The following is a 21767-nucleotide window of genomic DNA, read 5'->3' on the forward strand; positions in this document are numbered from 1 at the left end:
TGTGTTATTTGTATTTGCCAAACTGGTAGTACTTGATCTGATTTGACTATTCTGCCTGGTGGTGTGATAATACCTTGGATAAATTGTGAGGAAGTTTTGAGTCCTTTGTTAGTTTTGGGAGAGGGTCAATATAAAGCTGACAGCTAAATTTCAAGTTACTGTCTGGGTTAACCAGTTGTGTTTCTTGTATGATAGTATTCTGGTATTTTTACAGTTTGTGCTGATGTTATCATTTCTGAACAACACCTTCAGGCACATTTGAGTTGGGTCTGGGCTTGAATCACTAATCCAGATCAGCTCTGAGTCATATAACTATAAAAAATGTTAATATAATTTACAATTGGAAAGATAATTGAAAATTTAAATGTTTGTAAACGACATGAACAGAATTGTTGTCTTTGCTGATTAACTAATCATACTTACTACTTAAAGCAGTTTTTTTTCTGATAATTTAATTCAGTGTTGTTTTCTGAAGCAGATTGATTTGACTGTTTTCATGGACTGCTGTGGTACCTGCACTTAAACTGTATCATTAGCTGTAAGGTACTTTGATAATGAATTAGTGAAATATATATATAGTATTTTTCTTCATGTATGTGGATCACACAATGCATGGAATTATTTGAAGTAACTGTATAATTCCATAGTTATTCATTGCATAACTATTTTCTTTTATTTAGCTTTTTAATGCTTTTTTAAAACTTGTTTACTGCTCATTATATTTGGCGGGAAGCAAAATCCACTTCAGCCCAAGGAATCCTGTCCAGTAAAACCTGACCTGCAACATTATGCAAACGGACTTGACATCTTTCTGTTCATGACTTCATCTCCTTGCAGACGGATAAAAGCGGAGGTCATTTTCAGTGTTATCGGCTGCGATCTGAGCCGTGTTTTTCATATTCCTCAAAGCTGGATCAGATTTATATGGAGCAGACACTGGCAATGCAGAAAGAGGAGGGGGGGGGGGGGGGAACAATAGTGTGCTTTGTTAAACTGCAACTAAAATTAAGACTGAAAATTTGCTCATGCATATGCATAAGCCTCTAGAATTTCCATGTATTTTCCATGTAAACAATTCCTCATTGTATTTTGATTTGCAATCAATTGCAAATATTACGTTGTTCTTTGGCAGCTAAACTAGAATTTGTAGTTTAAATGAGCTTTCTAATCTGATCCCGTTCTAACAATTGAATTTAAATCTGAATTCAGCATTCTAGTTTCTACAGCTGAGACAAGGAAATAGTGACCATCTGGCTACTAAACCCTTAAAATTCTCTAGCAGGTGTCTTTTTTTTTAAAAAGGTCACAATGAGAAGAATATCTTAGTGCATTGTCTCTGTATGTTACTTTGTGTTTAAAACATCAATCTTTTTTTCATCATGTGCTGTTGTTCATGATGAAGTTTTGAACCAAACAACCCTTAAATCTCTCCTCTTTGGGGGTTTCTTTAAATCATAGAATGTTACCACCTGGCCATCATGGTCCATATCAGCCAAAGATGCTCATCTCATCAGGCTGATTCCATATCCTAGATTCTTGGATAGACACAAAATGCTGGAGTAATTCAGCGGGACAGGCAGTATCTCTGGAGAGAAGGAATGAGTGACGTTTTGGCTCGAGACCCTTCTTCTGCCCTCCACAGCCTCCAGCCATATCGTTCCCCAGCCTCACACGGCCCGGTTTTACCTTCTCCCCAAAATCCATAAATACAACTGCCCTGACAGACCCATTGTTTCTACCTGCTCGTGTCCCACTGAAATGATTTCCATGTACCTCAACTCCATGCTATCCCCCCTCACTTGCCCTTCGTCTCTTTAATGACTTCCGCTTTCCGAGCCCCCACTCCCTCATCTTTACTACGGATGTTCAGTCACCCTACACCTTCATCCCCCACCAGGGATTATTGGCGTTATATATTCAGTTGTTCAACCAGGTACTTTAAATGTACAAATAGACAATAGGTGCAGGAGTAGGCCATTCGGCCCTTCATGCCAGCACCGCCATTCAATGTGATCATGGCTGATTGTCCCCAATCAGTACCCCTGTTCCTGCCTTCTCCCCATATCATCAAGAACCCTATCTAGCTCTCTCTTGAAAGTATCCAGAGAATCGGCCTCCACCGCCCTCTGAGGCAGAGAATTCCACAGACTCCCAACTTTCTGTGTGAAAAACACAGATTCTACCTCCATCACCCTTCCAAGGCAGTGAGTGTAAGACTGTCATCGCTCCCCTCTAATGCTTGTACCAAGTACAAGTGTGCTCCACTACCCCCTCTTCCTGTGTTATGGTGTTTTGGGTTACAGAAATTCAGCCGCATGGAGTTCTCAACTTGTGTTTAGGATACAGAATGAAATTCACGCTTATAGAGTTTGTTTGGGTAGGTGGGAAACAAGTTAAGACTGTATTTATTTTTATATGTGTGCAGATGATACTGCTTCAAGATAACACACAATCTCAATATGGGCTGTTTTTTAAAACACAACAGCCCCCTGTAACATGGGGAATGCCTGTACATTAAATCTCTACACCCACGTCTGCAGTTTTAGACTTCTTTTGTTTTAAAACGGTCAAATAATTGGTAGGGTTACTATGTATTTTCTTTTGAATACTCAATAAAAATGGTTCAGTATAACATCCATCAGTAAAATTATTCCATGTTGAAATGTCAGTTATATTTCAATAACATATTACGAGTTTTCTATTTTTAAAATAACTATGCCAAGTGACATTGTCCCTGAATTCCTTTGTGGCAAATTAGTGGTGATTCCAATTCCACGTGGAAAAATAGGTCAGAACATAAAACTTAGCATCTGCAGATATAACTAGTTCTGAAAGAAATCATTTCATAACTCTTTGTTTAAGAAGGAACTGCAGATGTGGAAAATGGAAGGTACACAAAAAAGCTGGAGAAACTCAGCGGGTGCAGCAGCATCTATGGAGCGAAGGAAATAGGCAACGTTTCCGGCCCGAAACGTTGCCTATTTCCTTCGCTCCATAGATGCTGCTGCACCCGCTGAGTTTCTCCAGCTTTTTTGTGTACCTTCCATTTCATAACTCTGTTGGACTTTCAATTTAATATATTAAACAATTTCCCATTGAGCAGAGAGTGAGTTTGCAAAGAGGCAGTGCTTTCCTATAGATCATGGGATATGCTCCTCCTCAGGCAGCTTGTGTGCGCTGTGTCCATATTTTTCCACTGCTGTCTGTGGTATCCTTCAAACTTTCATAGTAACTGCGTTTTCTCAAATGCAATCATCTGGAGCTGATTTAGAAAGCTATTAGTGTTTTTTCCCTTCCTTTTCCTGCTGAAAGCAGCCAAATTATTGGCACACCTGAGAATGGGATTTGAATGTTATAATAATTTGCGGTGTTGTGGAAGAATCAAAGTGGCCAGATTATTGGCACACCTGAGAATTTTGTTCATTTGCGGTGTTGAGAGAATTCTGCTGTACATGATGATAATCAAGGGCAAGGGCTAGTTAGCATTGAACCAAGAATGCAATCTGAACAATCTTGCATTTATTTAAACATCCATTTCCCCTGATTGCTTTACTTTTGTAGGCTGGGATATTTGGAAATTATGTTTTTAATATGATTAGGGTATAAATCATAAACCAGAGTGTTTAAGATTTCTAGATGTACACAGCTCAAGGTGCAGGATGAAAGGGTCTCGACCTGAAACGTCACCCATTCCTTCTCTCCAGAGATGCTAAGGATTACGCTTTGATTCGGAGTGAATCGTATCTTTTCAGAACTATTGTATTTTCAAGGTATAATTGTCTAGCTTAATTTATTTCCAAACTTTCAGTGTCCGATTTGCCACTTTGATGGGTCCTGCACGTTATTTTATTTTAGCTTTTTCACATCTGGTGGCGGGTTGAGAACTTCCTTCCTGGGGAGCATAATTAACTTGGCAAGCGTCAGGGTAAAATTCCACCGGGAAGAGGGTGGAAATTCTATACATAGCAGCTCAGCTGGGCAAGAAAATGTATGTAAAATGTTCTCTTGCTGCTTCAAAATGAATAAGCTGTCAGGAAAGCAGAATTGGAAACGTATCAAAAAGTTCCCTGGTAATGAGGCTGATGACTCGTTTAAAAAAAAGTCACATGAATATTGTGTGTGTGTGTGTGTGTGTGTGGAATGCGTAGTATCTGGTTCTACTAGACAAAAACTAAATTAAATGCATTCAAACTGCTGCTGAAGCCCTTTTTTTTGTCTCGCTTTATCATAGTGTTTCTTGCCAAAAATCATGATGTCATTTTCGGTTGTCATGGTGCGTGGTGAGACTGCAGGACACAACCCAGCCAGCAAAATAGGACATTTGTTTGGTGAACTGCGGTGTGATTTTCCTCCACTGGCTTAATGCAGTGGGGAAAACGACCAACAATAAATCTCTTGAATTTTCAGCTCGTTGCCTTTTTAAAAAAAAATGTAGTTTGAAGAAGAGGCGTGGGCCTGGTATCAGTCTTGGGCATATGCACTTAATTTTCCCTATCCCCATTCGAGGTGTGTGTGTGAGCCTGCTTGGATTCTGTGCTTGTGTAGATGTACTGTAGAACATTTGACAGTCTTCAATAAGCCAGCAAAGTTTAGTTTGGCAAGCTGCTTTTTCCTTTGCTGCAGCTCTGATTGTGTGGAAAGAGAAACACAATTTCCCACAGCACTGGGTAACTTGATGCAGAGATATATTATCCAAAGTAAGAAGGATCATTCCCCTCTTGTGCCCTTTGGGTATGGCCTGTAAGCGAATGAGTAAAATATAATAAACATTTATTTGTAATGTTGGGGATGATGCAATTATATATATTTTTAAAACAAAAAATACTTCTTGTCTAACACTAAAGCATAATTTTATGCTGTTATGATGTACTAACAACCAGCATTTGAGAGGAATAAAATATTTGTCTTTAATCTACAGGTGAAGCTGCATTAAGGAGCGACAGTAGGATGCAGTCGATCCCGGCCAACCATCGTACGGGACCGCCGCCCATCAGCCCCAACAAGAGGAAGTTCAGTGGAGACCACGGAGATGATGATGTGGAAAGTGAGAATGAACAAGTCTCCAAAACAAGCAGGTTATATGTCCAAGTGTAAGTTTTCTTTGTCCGGCTTCCGTGAGCAGTTATGCTCCATTGGTTTTAAAGGAGAGAACTGGTTGGAGTGTCCTGAATGGCAAGCAATAGTCTGAGACATTGGATTGGCACGTTTGGTAATGCCTGTCCTCGAGTTCTGTTGTCATTTACAGTATTTTCTCTACGTTCGTCTAGTTTTGCTGAGGTAAAAGTTGCAGGAAATCGTCTGGGTCCGAAGAAAACTCCTGACCAAATAGTTTGTTTGCATAAATACTGTCTCTGCAAATATGATTGTCAGTCATGTTCAAAATAAAAAACCTATCAAATTCTCCATTTGTCCCAACCTTTATGTAGCAGTTGTGCTTCAATCAGTGTAAAGCAACTTCTCTTTCTTGAATAGAGTGGAGAGAGGAGCAGGAAGGAGGAAAGGAATAAACCATAATCATTTTTTCCCCCCAAATACTAACACTCCCAGTATATCTTTGCACAGTCTGGTTTCTTGGCTTATCATGTTGATAAGGGCAATATTATCGGGCAAAAACGTAATGCTGGCCTTCCAACCTGTCACATGCTGGTGCTTGATTCCCTTTTCACTTTAGTTGTACATTTTAGTTTCAGAGATACAGTGTTGAAATAGGCCCTTCGGCCCACAAAGTCCGCACCGACCAGCCATCCCTGCACATTAACACTATCCCTACACTCACCAGGGACAATTTTACATTTAATATCAAGCCAATTAACCAACAAGTTTGTACGTCTTTGGAGTGTGGGAAGAAACTGAAGATCTCGGAGAAAACTCATGCAGGTCGCGGGGTGAATGTACAAACTCCCTACAGACAAGCCCTCGCGGTCAGGATCGAACCCGGGTCTCTGGCACCGTAAGGCAGTAGTTCTACACGTACGGTGCCATGCTGCCCTGACAGTTTGTGCTATGGACCTGTATACTCTCCCTACCCTAATAATTTGAGGTATCGTCATTCTAAACTTTGTAGGGGTTTCCTTTACAACGCAAAATATGATCCACTGTACTTTTTCAACATGGTGGCTTGATTTTATTTTTTAGAAGATGCAATTTGATAGCATATCGTTTCCCTTTGACCTCTGCCTAAGGAGAATTGGCAGAAACACCATTATCTTCTGCGGATGATGCCATCTGAATTGGATGCATGCCGAGTATCCAATTTTTGGACTTGGATAGTTCTTCATCTTTTGATAATTGTAAAGCTCTGCCTTAGTCGCAGTAACAAAGGAGCAATGCCACACAAAATCAACATAGTTTTAGAAGAGAGTCTTGGGGCAAAAGTGGGTTAAGCAATAAACTTGGGCTTGTTGACTCTCTACATATTGGGGAAAACAAGATTGGGCAAAAATATTCATGGGCATTTCCTCGGTGTGACACTGTTTTGTGTTGTAGTCAGGTACAACCTCCTCTCGTTTACACCACCCATCCCCATTTTATTACGTTTGTTTATGGTCAGGCCTTAGCTATCATTAGGAAAGTGTTTCCAGATTGTGGTGGGTAATCAGGCAAGCATATATCTTAGAACAAGAATCAGTAGGATTGCATCTGAAAATATTACTTTGACCAGCGTAACAGAATTCTGAAGAAAACATTTGTTGTCCTGCTACCAATTACTAAAGTCTGAATGGTGGAACTCCAAAATATGTAAACTGAGGAAACAAAGCTTCCATCCAGCTGATGGGTGGAAACTTCCAGTTGTGGACTTTATACACTGCTTGCATTAAGAGAAAGAATGATTCAGAGTATAAATCTGCATGGTGATGCAACGGTCGAGTTGCTGCCTTACAGCGCCAGAAACCCGGGTTCAATCCGGGCTGGGGGTGCTTGTCTCTGCGTAGTTTATAGGTTCTCCGCGTGGGTTTTTTCTCCGAGAACTTCCGTTTCCTCCCACATTCTAAAGAAGAGCAGGTTTGTAAGTTAATTGGCTTGGTATGAATGTAAAATTAGCGCAGGACGGTGTTAATGCGCAGGGATCACTGGTCGGTGCGGAAGGGTCTGTTTTCTCTAAACCTTTAAGTGATGTCCAATAAAAGTTAACTTTCCGAGCTCAGACTAACATTGAAATCTTGTTTTTATTTGCTTCTCCTTTGCTGTTCATTCCATCCCTCTTTCTTACACCCAATCCCTTCCCTTATTTTCGGAGCTAAAACATTTGATGCTTATTTGCTGGAGTTTCCTTTATTTATTTATTTATTTAAGCTCCTGGTTACTATGTAGGGCTTTCAAACTCCTTGATCAGGTAGACCAGAAGGAGTTGTTAGTCTTATCTTGGCCTGGCATTGAGGCAATCTATACATTGATTAAGAAATTAATAAACTTGCTGGTGGCTCAATGGGCAAGTCTATCTTGTGTTATGACACTGTATTGTAGTGTTCTACAAGCTGAGCTGAATGCTTGCCACTTGTCAGTCTGAAGAAGGGCCTCGACCTATTCCTTTTTTCCAGAGATGCTGTCAGACCCGCCGAGTTACTCCGGCTTTTTGTGTCTATCTTTGGTTTAAACCGGCATCTGGGGTTCCCTTCCTACACGCTCGTCAAACTGAATAATGTGTAATTTGCATTATGATTGTAGATAAATAAAGGAGAAAAACTAACTCTGGGCTCCACTTCTGGCAACTATACCAGTAAACCCAGCTTGACGCATGTTTTCCAAAGATGTCACCTACAACGTTTTTTGTCCCGATGTAAATTTTATTTATTTATTAGTTATTTATTTCGGACAGAATAAAAGAATAAAAAGCAAATGTGAAACCGCATACAAAAAACAAAACACAAATATTTATAAAGTGTCATAAACAATATCTATAAATAAATGTAATCATATGTGTCCGAAAAGGAGCAGGAAGAAGCCAAAGCTTATTAATTCCCACCCCTTATTCAACTGCTTGTAATTATCTCATATAAATGTATTTAAATGATAACCAGTTCTCAATGTGGCTGCAAAAAGCTTCTGATACCTCATCGTGCTTCATGATGCTAACTGATAATGATTGGGAAAAGATCAATCCTTATTGGAGAAAAGGATTTAGTTGGGCAGAAATTATCAATCAGGTTTTTCCGTGTTGCACAGGGTGCGCTGGACTTTGGAAAATAAATATATCATTCTCCCATTCATTGCACGTTCCTGAATCTGTGTAATAGATAAAATTATTTAATTTTAAATGTCCCGTTAAGCAGGTTTCCCACGTGCCTGCCATTTTCCTCTGTCACTCTAGGGAATTATTCGGAAACCTTGTTGTGCATGTTGTAGTTTCAACCAAGGCTTAAAAAATATTTGATTCGGTTTATAAACTCCTGTTGTAAAATCTGCCAAAGGCTCATGGTGGAAATCGGGCTTGACGATCTGGAAAATCTTGTTCATTTCCACAGTGTGCGTTGAATTGGTTGATATTATTTGAGATGGTGGTAATCGCATAGAGTTGATTCAGGGAGAGGTTTTGAGAGGATTTGATAGAGGACTTTGTTTCTCAGAGGGTGGAAAGCTCTGTTAGAGAAGGTGGTGGAGGTACATATTCTCCCCACAGATGAGAAGCATCTGGACATGGAGTTGGATCGTCAAGGCATAGCAGATTACAGACCAAGAGCTCATCACTGAGATTAGTAGGGAAAAGTACTTAATGGCCAGTATACTGTAGATACAGTGAGCTGAAAGGCCTGCTTCTGCGCTGAAATACTTTGTGTCCCATGCTGAAAGCAGCAAGTGGGTGGTAGGGATGCAATTAGATTTGGTTCTTTCCAAGGACTAGCTGGAAGGTGTGGCATGTTTGTGGGAGGTGGGGAGAGATTTGTTAGGCTGGTCTTGATTTGGTGACTATTATCAAGACTGCTACTGAGAAACAAATGCTTGTGACTTGTCAAAGATGCCACAAATGCTCTGTTTTCTCATTGGGGGATTGTCAATGGCAAGTTACTGCAAGTTATGTTCCATGTGACTTGCGAAGAAGGATCTCGGAATGACACAGACGGCGTTCCGATTTCCCTCGTGGATTGCAAGTGCCCAGGGAGGAAGTGGCTACGTAATTTAAATAATGCTGTCTCAATCAAAATGCTGCCAAGGGGTTGGAAATAAGTATTTGAAAAAATAAATTGGATTGCTGTAGATGTAGCTGAAGGAATTCCAAGTACACACTAGTAGATCACGTTATGTACACTTGTCTTTCATTTGACATGGCTTTGTCTGGTGTAAATCATCACCCTTCCAAAAGAACACAAACTATGTGCAACATTTGAGTGTCACTCCCATAACCTCTGGAGGATGCTTTTTAATGGTGGAAGAAATATAAACAGATATAAACTGCAGTCTCAGGAGGTTATCTGAGCAAATTAGCGGAGCCATTCAGAACCAGGACTATACCAGGTTCAGTGTGCTGTTCGGTTTAGTTTATTGTCACGTGTACCGAGGTGCAGTGAAAAGCTGTTGTTGCGTGCTAACCAGTCAACAGAAAGACAATACATGATTACACTAGAGCCATTTACACTGTATAGATACATGATAAGAGAATAACGTTCAGTGCAAGGTAAAGCCAGCAAAGTCTGATCAGGGATCGTCTGAGGGGCACCAAAGAGGTAAATATTAGTTCAGCACTGCTCTCTGGTTGTGGTAGGATGGTTCAGTTGCCTGATAACAGTTGGGGGGGGGGGGGGGGGGGGGGGGGGAGCTGTCCCTGAAACTGTTTGTGTACGTTTCCACACTTCTTTACCTTTTGCCTGATGGGAGAGGGGAGAAGAGGAGCAATGAAGGAGGATATTCTTTTAACTGCATGTGGAATGTTAATGTAATATTGGAACCAGTAATGGGCGTGAGCCCTTTTAGTCTATCATTTGATTGTGTCATGATGCAGTTTTGTATGGTGTGTTATTGCGGAATCTCGTTAACGTACTGAACTTGTTTATTGCATGTTGTAGGGCAGAGTAGTGCTGCTCCTTTATGGAGAGGAAGGTTGGAAAACCCCTGCAATCCGAACACCTCAGTTTCGTTCTATAGGGGTGTCAATGACTGTGGTATCTGGGTCTGTCCCCTACAGAGGATGATATAGCATGTAAAAACACCTAAATCAATTCTCTAACCCAGTGTCCGTGGTTTCAAACGTGGACTAGTTGTTGATTATGGTGGAGCCATGGGTTATTTAATTCCATCTGCTTTTCACAGTTGTTTTATTAAGTATTTCTACCATAAGATATCAACACATGCCATATTATGAAATGGGATCCAATGGAAATGCTTTGCACATAACAAAGAACTAAGCTCTCAAAGAACTTTGCTTTGGGTGCTACAAATCAATGTAATTTGTCTTTGCCAATGTCATATTAACACCAACCTAAGCAGCTGCTATAAGGTTTGTCAATGAAAGAACAATGCCATGTACCTATCTCTCAGTAAATTATGCATTGAGATAGACCTTTGCTTTAATTCACACAGATCAGTCTGTCTATGTGTACCATGTGAACCTTGAGTTCAATGGATCATATGTAATTGGAGATGCCACTCCTTGGTGGAAAAAATAATCCTGCAGGATGATTTGCAACTTTTTTTCTTAAATTGAGTAGTTTTTAACTTTTATATATTTTACAATTTCTTTAAGTCACAAATTGTGCTGACCATCTTGGCTCCTCGGCGGCTTTTATAAACATTCTTGCTGTTTTTCACAAGTCTTCAACTACTTTTGTTGAATGTGGCATAAAGGGATGGGGTTAAATAACACTGCTGCAGTTTGATGTTTTGACATTTGGGCCAGCTGAGTAGATTATCTCTGTCCCTCCATAAAATGTAGACTCGGGGAAAGAGTTTGTAACGTGGCTTGTTGTTTGTGCCGCATTGGAGTGACTGTGGTGTTTAATTTTATTTAATGAATAGCCATGCCTGTTATATGCCATGTGAATGTGGTTCACCATGCATGGTCCAGTATTTAATTTCCAAGTGGGAGCTTGGAAATTCAACGGTAAGAACTTCAACCACGTCTTCTGTGGGACTCTTACTGTATACTCCAACTTTTTGGTGCCAATAGGTCTGCGTCAAACTCTTGAGGAGCTTTCATCTTGCCTGTAATGCTGTAATGGCCAAAAATAAGATTCGAAACTTCGTAGTATAAAGTACAGCATCAATGAAACAAAATTGAATCCACAATTTTTATTGTGTAGGAAGGAACTGCAGATGCTGGTTTACATCAAAGATAGACACAAAATGCTGGAGTAACCCAGCGGGACAGGCAGCATCTCTAGAGAGAAGGAATGGGTGACGTTTCGGGTCGAGACCATTTTTCAGTCTGAACCCAATACCATTTATTTGTCTACCTACCATGAACTATGCCCAATCGCTGCCAATTCCCTTCAAATCAAGGCGACTATCTGATGCTCTGGTGATGTACAGTAAAATGTTGAGTTGAACTTATGACTAGCATTCAATTTATATTTAACCCTTTTGGTGATGTTATTTGTTATTACATTTTTGTAAGATGCTATAATATCAATGCATATTTTTGTTTCCCCTCAACTCATTTTCCAATATTTCCCTTTCCTGCTCCTCTTCCACCTGCATAAACTTTAGTTCTTCAGTGGTTGGCTTTTCAACCAAGTTATAAGCACAAGGGTCTCGACCCGAAACGTCTCCCATTCCTTCTCTCCAGAGATACTGCCTGCCCCATTGAGTTACCCCAGCATTTTGTGTCTATCTTCATTATAAGCACAAGAATTCCCATTTTAAACTGCTGCTGTTCTGCCTCTTTAAGGTGGTAGTTCTCTGTCTCTGAGCATGTAACTGAGAGTGTATTTGGTTAAAAGGCAAAGAATGTTATGTCGTACCAAAGGTAGTTGAGGCAGGGACTATCCAAGCATTTATGAAACAGTTAGACAGGTACATAGATAGGACAGGTTTGGAGGGATATGGGCCAAATGTGGGCAGGTGGGACTAGTGTAGTTGGGACATGTTGCCGGTGTGGGCAAGTTGGGCTGAAGGGCCTGTTTCCACACTGTATCTCTATGACTAATTGCTCCGTTTCAGGACGTGACAATAAAGCACTCTTGATACTTTAATTCACAAATTTTGAGAGAATTGAGATTGATTAGAGAAGGAAAATACAAAGGGTTGGAAAATTGTCAAAATTTTATTTTATATATATATATATATAATATATAATATATATATCTTTAAATTTATTTATTTATTTATTTATTTAAAAATGTTGATTTGTGAAAATACTCCAGAGTTGGGATTATAGTCAATTGCAATATATATTACATTTAAAGTTGTAATTTGCTGGAGATGATCATTGGTACAAGTTAATAAGAGAGTTAGTTGTAGCAAGTTTTGTGTGTTCTTATTTTGTTCATTGGGGTGGAAATATGTGCACATTCTTTCTCCCTGCCTATGGCTGTCTCGTACTGGACGGCATAAAGTTGAAACAGATTTCACTTATTCCTGACTAGACAAATTGATCACAACACATTGTCAGCAGAGGCAGCAGGCATTCCTGATCCCTGCTTAGCTCATTCCATGCATTCCTGATCCAGTTAGAATGTGGTGCATAGTCACAAAGCAAATACAGATCTTTTTTAAAGTTTTTAGTAGGACTTGGTGGAAAGATAGTAGCTTCTGGTTGACAAGCTGCATTGTGCTTTAAACAGATTCATCGACTTAGTGCGCGAATGGTGTAAAACGACATTGGTGTCTGCTGGTAAAGCAATGATACATTTTCCGCAATGTAGCAGCCTGGCTAAGCTCAAAGGAAGTGATGTGTTGCTAAACTGAGTTCAAGGGTTCTGCTGCTTGTTCAGATTTTGTAAACCGTGAAGCAGCAGATGATTCCCCATGTGCTGTGAAGCCCTGGATTTCTAAGATGCGTGACACCTCTCTTCATTTTCGTTCAGACTTTGCTGTAAACTTCCCACCATTTTCCCGTGGCCATTTGTGACAAATCAAACAGTTTTGCGTGGTGCTTCTTTTTGACTCTCCAGCCCGCTCAGTGTGTCTGCCTCTGTGTTGGATCATTGAACAATACTTAATGAGGAAAGTGGACCTTGTCAGATGATTGGTGCTTGAAAGTGGGAGTAGTCAGTAACTTGGTCACAAGTCTGTATGGAATCAGAAAATATTGGTTTATTGCCTAAACTAAAGCAGCAAACACAGGTAGGGAGATGAGTACATTTGAATTGTTTTAAGAAAGGATGTGGACAATCTGGCAATCGGGAGTTAAAAAAAAAAAAAAAAAAATCCATTCACAGCAATCTGTTTCCTTTTATGTTACACTATAGTGTAACAACAAGATTTATTCATTACTTTAAAGTGGATAGTGACATAATGCTTTACACTTCTGGCATTGAAATGAAGAAGAACAATGGAAGTTCATTACTGACTTGGTTCACAAACAGGATGAGGTCTCCATGCTGTTTATCAATTGTACTTAACGAAGAATGTTGTACGGGTAGGATTATGACCACTTACATGCCCAGTTCCTGAAATATTCTATAGACAGGTTATATTGGAGAATTTGAGAATTAGTTTTTGTTTAGAGATACAGTGTTGGAAGAGGGCCCACCGAGTCCGCACCGACCAGTGATCCCCGCACACTAACACAAGCCTACAAACACTGGGGATAATTTACACTTGTACCACATATACAAACCCAAGCAAATTAACCTACAAACCAGTACATCTTTGGAGTGTGGGAGTAAACCGAAGATCTTAGGGGAAATGTCACGGGGTGAACGTACAAACTCCGTACAGACAGCGGCCATTGTCTGGATCTACCCGGGTCTCTGGCGCTGTAAGGCGGCAACTCTAACGCTGTGTCACCGTGCCGCCATTCACTTTTGGTTGTACGCGAGTAGCTCATGTGGTTTACTGACTCTTCCAATTCATTTTGGCATTTGTGATTTCTATTTATCTTCCAGCAATCCATGGTGGTAGGAACAATATTGTAACATTGGAAATGTGCAATGCCAGTGTACACAGTGCAACAAAAGCTGCTTTCTCTCCTGCTTTCCCACTAGGTGATTAAGCTCTGAGCTGCTGGCAGCATCTGAAAACAGATTTGCTAGAGAGGTTGACCAACAAGAAAACTTGGTAAATAGAGAGTGAAGGAGAGCCTTCTGTCCAGGCCCCCTGCCCCACCACCCCCTCCTACCACACTACCACTCCAGCAAGTACAAACCTCACCGTCAAATTGCTCACTGTTGGTGATAGTAAGTCAACTGGAATTTAAAAATAAATAAATTTGTAAAAGTGTTCATTGCGGCCATTTTAGGAAATTTCCATTAGGGTCATGGTCCTACGACATAGAATTAAATCCATTTGACCCACCATTTCAGTTGATTCTCACTTCAATATATATAATCTGTCTCCACCAGTTCGCTGGGTTAGAAAAAACATCATCTTCAATCCCTTCTCAAATCTCCTACCTCTCACCTTAAACCTGTGCACTCTCATTTTAGAGAGCTCTGAGGAAAGGTTCATTTCTTGCTATTCAGACTGTGCCCCTTATAATTTTAGATATCTCTATCGGGTACTGCTCATCCACCTATCAAGTCTCCTCAAAGTTGCAACACTCCATTTGGTGTAATATTCTGGTGAATGCCTGCACCTTCTCCAGTCTAGTCACATCCATCCTCATATTGGCAACCTGAACTTCATGCATTATTATAGCTTTAGCATAACCAGCATTTTGTATAATTGTAACATAACCTCAATTCCTTTGGATTTTATGCCTGGGTCATAAAAACTAATGTCCCATGGCCACCTTATTTACCTGTGCCGCCATTTAAGAGGTTCTTGTACAGCAAGGTTCCTTCAAACTCCCAAGGGCCCTACCATTCATTAGTTACAGAAAGAGACGTAGGCTTTATCCTTGCCATTAGGCTGTATTAAAAAAAATATTCGTTATTTTTGCACAGTCTTCCAGCAGAAATTGTACTGGTGGAATTGAGAGAATATTATTTAATTTAGAATTCAGTATGCTAAGTGAAGATATGACTGTTGTCTTCACATACACACGCACACGCACACTCACACTCACAAACACAGACACACACACACCTGTCTCATTGTGAAGTATGAGTATTTATTTACCGGAGGTGTATAAGTCGTCTTTGTTTCAGAAGCAAGCTGAACCTTGTGTGGGTTGTAAGACATGTTTTTCACAACATCAGCTAAAATGACGTCATGCATCAGACTGTACTCGGAGTCACAATCATGTTCGAATATCTGTATTTAAGATAAAGGAAAACAGAAACACCCTTGCAACTTAATGCCAGTGAAATGAATGGTATATAATTACTTCCAGAGTTCTTTCACTATTTGCAGAATGGTGAGCTTCCACAGAACGCAGCTTTCAGTACAGTTCTGGCTTTTGCATCATATCTTGGCCCATGCTCTAGAGGCTAGTTTGCATAAACTATTGCAAATTTGTGGATGTTATCCAAACCCAGATAACCTGCAGAAAGTTTATATTCTAGGCTTGATTTAGACAAAGGAACAAAAATTGAAATATGACTTTCAAAACAAAACTGTGCTTTTATGCAGTTCTTTGCTGGTAGAGTTCTATTCTCATTTTGCCTTTTTTGCACTTGACCCACTTTAGTTTATTATACACATAACAAGGTTAGAGTTGCTTGGTTGAAGATACTTCTGCTCATTGGATTTTTCCCTTCATGAATACTATCTTCACCTTATTCCTATATCTGTAGCTACCTGTTTCTTTAACATCTTGCTTTGAAACAGGACGCCAGGAAGAGCTGCAAATGCATAGTTTGTGCTTTTTTAAAGAGAAATAATTGTAAATCTCCCACACTCCGATTCTAAATCTCTGTAGGGCCCATTTTCTTTTAGCCTACATGGAATCTAGGTTATATCCCGCAAATTGCTTCATGCTGCTACATACATTTTAACATTAATCAGTATAACTGATAATTATTTAAATTAAATTGTGCAGCACGGTGGCGTAGCGGTAGAGTTGCTGCCTCACAGCGCATGCAACGCTGGACCCCGGGTTCGATCCCGACTACAGGTGCTGTCTGTACGGAGTTTGTACGTTCTCCCCGTGACCACGTGGGTTTTCTCCGAGATCTTCGGTTTCCTTCCACACTCCAAAGACGTACAGGTATGTAGGTTAATTGGCTTGGTGTAAATGTAAATTGTCTCCAATGTGTGTAGGATAGTGATAGGATGCGGGGATCGCTGGTCGGTGCGGACTAGGTGGGCCGAAGGGCCTGTTTCCGCGTTGTATCTCTAAACTAACCTCACTAATAGCAGGGAATCCTCTGTTCTTCAATAATTAAACCATAGACTCTTGCATTGGTCAAAAGTAGGTCAATTGTAAATGATGTTTCTTTTGCTATCCTTTGAGCCTAGATGTTTCTAACCCATTGTGACAATTGAATTTATGCATGTCACAGACAAAAGCTATTTACATCTGCAGAAAAACCTTTTGTTGATTTGAATTCCTATGCAATAATTGTGGAAAGAGAAATATTAGCAAGATTATGGAAAAAAAAAATGTACTTAATGATGTTCATTTATTCCAGAGCATGAAACCTGATGTGTTGACGTGCAGTTTGTAGTTGCATATGGAACATCTTGCTGTTCATTTCTATTTGTATTGCATTAAGTCCCTACAGGCTTGAAAGTCACTGTAAACTCAGTTACCTTGCAATGTTGCTTTCAATTCAGGTCATTTGTTTAAAATGCTTACTGTTACAGTGCCCTCCATAATGTTTGGGACAAAGACCCATCATTTATTTATTTGCCTCTATACTCCACAATTTGAGATTTGTAATAGAAAAAATCACATGTGGTTACATTGTCAGATTTTAGTAAAGTCCATTTTTATACATTTTGGTTTCACCATGTAGAAATTACAGCAGTGTTTATGCATAATCCCCCCATTTCAGGGCACCATAATGTTTGGGACACATCAATGTCATGTAAATGAAAGTCATGTTTAGTATTTTGATGCATATCCTTTGCATGTAATGACTGCTTGAAGTCTGCGATTCATGGACATCACCAGTTGCTGGGTGTCTTCTCTGGTGATGCTCTGCCAGGACTGTATTGCAGCCATCTTTAGCTTATGCTTGTTTTGGGGGCTAGTCCCCTTCAGTATTCTCTTCAGCATATAAAAGGCATGTGCAATTGGGTTCAGATTGGGTGATTGACTTGGCCACTCAAGAATTGATCATTTTGTAGCTTTGAAAAACTCCTTTGTTGCTTCAGCAGTATGTTTGGGATCATTGTCTTGCTGTAGAATGAACCGCCGGCCAATGAATTTTGAGGCATTTGTTTGAACTTGAGCAGATAGGATGTGTCTATACACTTCAGAATTCATTATGCTACTACCATCAGCAGTTGTATCATCAATGAAGGTAAGTGAGCCAGTAACTTCATCAGCCATACATGCCCAGCCCATAACACCCCCACCACTGTGTTTCACAGATGAGGTGATATGCTTTGGATCTTGGGCAGTTCTTTTTCTCCTCCATACTTTGCTCCTGCCATTGTTCTGATATGTTAATCGTTGTCTTATCTGTCCACAAGACCATTTTCCAGAACTGTGGTTGCTCTTTTAAGTACTTCTTGGCAAACTATAGCCTGGCCAACCTATTTTTGCAGCTAACCAGTGGTTTGCACCTTGCAGTGTAGCCTCTGTATTTCTGTTCATTAAGTCTTCTGCGGACAGTGGTCATTGACAAATCCACATCTAACTCCTGAAGAGTGTTTCTGATCTGTCGGACAAGTGTTTGGAGATTTTTCTTTGTTATAGAGAGAATTCTTCTGTCAGCAGCTGTGGGGGTCTTCCTTGGCCTGCCAGTCCCTTTGCGATTAGTAAGCTCACCAGTGCTCTCTTTCTTCTTAATGATGTTCCAAACAATTGATTGCCTAAGGTTTGGCTGATGTCTCAAACAGTTTTATTCTTGTTTCTCAGTCTCATAATGGCTTCTTTGACTTTCATTGGCACAACTTTGGTCCTCATGTTGATTAATAGCAATTAAATTGCTAAAGGTGATGGAAAGACTGAAGAAAAGACTAGGTGCTGAGAGATCTCTTATACCTGCATGAAGGAGGCAATTAAACGTGCTGGCTCGAAGGGCCAAATGGCCTACTCCTGCACCTATTGTCTATTGTCTAAACACACCTGAGCAATTACAAACACATGTGAAGCTATGTCCCAAACATCATGGTGCCCTGAAATGGGGTCTATGTATAAACACAGCTGTAATTTCTACACGGTGAAACCAAAATGTATAAAAATGATCTTTAATAAAATCTGACAATGTGCACTTTAACCACATGTGATTTTTTTTCTATTACAAATCTCAAATTGTGGTGTACAGGGGCAAATAAATAAATGATGGGTCTTTGTCCCAAACATTATGGATGGCAATGTATGTTACAGCATGGCATTTTTTTCAAAAGTGCATTTAGAAAGAATAAAATCTGATTTGCATCACCAATTTTTGCCAGGCTGATTCTGGCATGATTTCAGCTCTGCAATTGGTGGCATTAGAGAAGAACATGATGTACTCTGCAACGGAAAACTGACTGCTACAGAAAAGTACATTTGCATGTGTATTGGTGGTAAAGAATTGAATGGGCTATTAAGTACAACTCAGCAAAAAATGAGCAATTTTGTACGTCAAAATTGAGATTGCGCTGCTCCTAAGGTCTAAATAATCATCAATCTGGAATTTTGTGACCTAAATTTCTGGAATTTCGTAATTGGAAGAAGGGGGATGTATTTTCCCCATCCCCCACATTTTCTGCGCATGCCACTCTTCTGAGTGAGGAGTCTGTGTAAATTGACAGTAATCATAAGATCATAAGTGATAGGAGCAGAATTGGGCCATTTGGCCCATCAAGTCTACTACGCCATTCAATCATGGCTGATCTATCTTTCCCTCCAAACCCCATTCTCCTGCCTTCTCCCCTTAACCTCTGACAACCCGTACTAATCAAAAATCTATCTATCTCTGCCTTAAACATATCCACTGACTTGGCCTCCACAGCCTTCTGTGGCAAAGTATTCCACAGATTCACCACCCTCTGACTAAAGAAATTCCTCCTCATCTCTTTCATAAACGAACATCCTTTAATTCTAAGGCTAGGACCTCTGGTCCTAGACTCTCCCACTAGTGGAAACATCCTCTCCTCATCCACTCTATCCAAGCCTTTCACTATTCTGTACGTTTCAATAAGGTCCCCCCTCATTCTTCTCAACTCCAGCGAGTACAGGCCCAGTGCCGCCAAACACTTGATGGTAATGCGGCTGCAGTACTTCACACGAGCCCTGGTAATGACAAAGAATGCAGGCCTTATTGTGTCATCTGAAGATTCAAATGTTCTTGTGTGTGGCTACAGATCTCACAAGTGCAATTGGAACCACCAATCCTTCCTTCCACATGGCAGCTACACTTGAAGCCAGGAGTGTTTGTGTTGTCCTTTTGCATCATGTATTCCCTGAGCCACTGGAATTGCTGGAGGCAAAAGGGAAGGGAACCATTTTGAAGTCATTTTCAAATCGTCAATGCGGTAACCTTAACTTCCCTTGTCGTTTTTTGATGGTCACTTAATTTGACAACACACATTTTAAACAAGTGATATCCAGCAGTCATTCAGACTGAACCTTCACTAATGAATCAAGCAATGGATCTTTATTAGATAACAATAATCCATTGCTTGACTGATTAGTGAAGGTTCAGTCTGAATGACTGCTGGATATCACTTGTTTACAATATTCTTCTCCATCGAGATTCTCCATATTATCAAGTTCGCTTTTGCGTTTATTGTCATTTAACCAACCAAGGCGCAGTGAAATTTGAGTTACCGTACAGCCATACTAAGTGAAAAGAACACAAAATAAATTTAACATAAACATCCACCACAGTGGGAATCCACATTCCTCACTGTGATGGAAGGCAATAAAGTTCAGTCATCTTCCTCCTTTGTTATGAATACATGAATGCATCTCCATTTTGAGGAGCTGTGGACCAGGGCCAAGGATTCCCATGAGTTGGCAGGGATGTTGTGTTTTCTTTTTGAGAACATCCATGAATCATTTCCTCTATCCACCTGATAATTTTTTGCCATGATGCGGTAGCTATTTCTGGAATTGGAGTCAGGCATGTGAATAGCCTGCCCTCTGTAGCCAATTGTATGTAATTGGGGCCTTGTTGTTGGGATCGTTGGCCTGGGGGGGGTGGCTGACAATGGTCTGCCTACCTGGCTGGTGAATCTGGAGGATTCTACTGCAACGCTACCAATGGTATCTCCAACCTGCTGTATGTAATCCATGTCTAGAAACAGTCCAGGAAGGCAAACGTTTGGTTTGGAGTAGTTTTGCCACGTATACTGTGGTACAGTGAAAAGCGTTTTGTCTTTTGCATCCTATCCAGTTAGTGAACAGACTAATGTTATCCCCTTTATCCTGTATCTGTACACTGTGGACAGCTCGATTGTACTCCTGTATAGTCTTTCCGCTGACTGGATAGCATGCAACAAAAAGCTTTTCACCATACCTCGGTACACGTACCAATAATTTATTGAATTTATTACAATCAAGCCATCCACACTGTACAGATACATGATAAAAGTTATATTAATTTAATGCAAGGTAAAGTCCAATAAAGTCTGATTAAAGATAGTTCAAATGCCTCCGATGAGGTAGATGAGAGAGGACCACTACAGCAGGTAAGAGGATGGTTCAGTTGCCTAATAATAGCTGGGAAGAAACTGTCCCTGAATCTGGATGGTGTGTGTTTTCAAACTTCTCGAGCGCTGCATGGTAGAAGATGAGTTTTGTGCTGGATTTGAAGGCATAATCTTCATGCATTCTTGCTCAAATCACCAAATGTTGTGCGGGTGCACTCAAATCAATCGATTTCATCATTGAGGGATGGCTCCTGAGACATGGAAAGCTCTCTGGGATCTTGTCATTCAACCAGTCGTTGGACTGCAGAGTATAGATGTTTTCACGTGTGTGTGTGTGTGTGTGTGTATGTTTGGAGGCCACATTCCAAGATAATCAATTTGTTCACTGAAGCACATGAGAGAAGCGACGTAATTCAATTCTGCAAATCCAAGCTTTTTTTTACTAACTTGTGTCCACCGTACAATACTGCCCAACGGATTCCCCGAATAATCAGAACTATCATGGTATGAAGAGAACAGTGTGAATGGACACGTTCAATTTAGTTTGTCACTACTCAGCTCTTTGGGGCAGAACCAGTCAAATCATTCCTATTACATGTACACCCATTAGATTTTTCATTCACTTTGATTTGAGCCATAGTTAAATGAAAACAAAAATGCTAACCAACATGAAGTTGAACTTGCTGCATGCATGAAAGATTGCATGTATTAATGTAGGAAGGAACTGCAGATGCTGTTTTACACTGAAGATCGACAGTAACTGGAGTAACTTAGTGGGACAGGCAGCATCTCTGGAGAGAAGGAATGTGTGATATTTTGGGTCGAGATCCTTCTTCAGACATGACCCAAAGTCGAAGGGTCTCAACCCGAAACATCACCATTCACCCATTCAAACACCACCCATTCCTTCTCCCCAGATATGCTGCCTGTCCCGCTTAGTTACTACGCTTGCATATATTAGTGTTGGTTTATTATTGTTAGTGTACCGAGATGCAATGTGAAACTTTGTGTGCTATCCAGGCAAATCATACTATACGTGA

The 21767-nt window shown here is 40.3% G+C and overlaps 1 protein-coding gene across 2 annotated transcripts in view; it reads left to right on the forward strand.

Moving 5' to 3' along the window:
* Nucleotides 1-21767, forward strand: part of vgll4b (vestigial-like family member 4b) — a 132904-nt gene that overhangs the window by 88306 nt on the left and 22831 nt on the right. For both annotated transcript variants that reach the window (XM_055648234.1, XM_055648233.1), the window contains one exon: nucleotides 4919-5090. In XM_055648234.1, the coding sequence (XP_055504209.1) occupies nucleotides 4919-5090 (172 nt within the window). The remainder of the gene's footprint in view (nucleotides 1-4918; nucleotides 5091-21767) is intronic.

Source organism: Leucoraja erinacea, chromosome 16 (genome assembly GCF_028641065.1).
Source record: "Leucoraja erinacea ecotype New England chromosome 16, Leri_hhj_1, whole genome shotgun sequence".
Classification (NCBI taxonomy): domain Eukaryota; kingdom Metazoa; phylum Chordata; class Chondrichthyes; order Rajiformes; family Rajidae; genus Leucoraja; species Leucoraja erinaceus.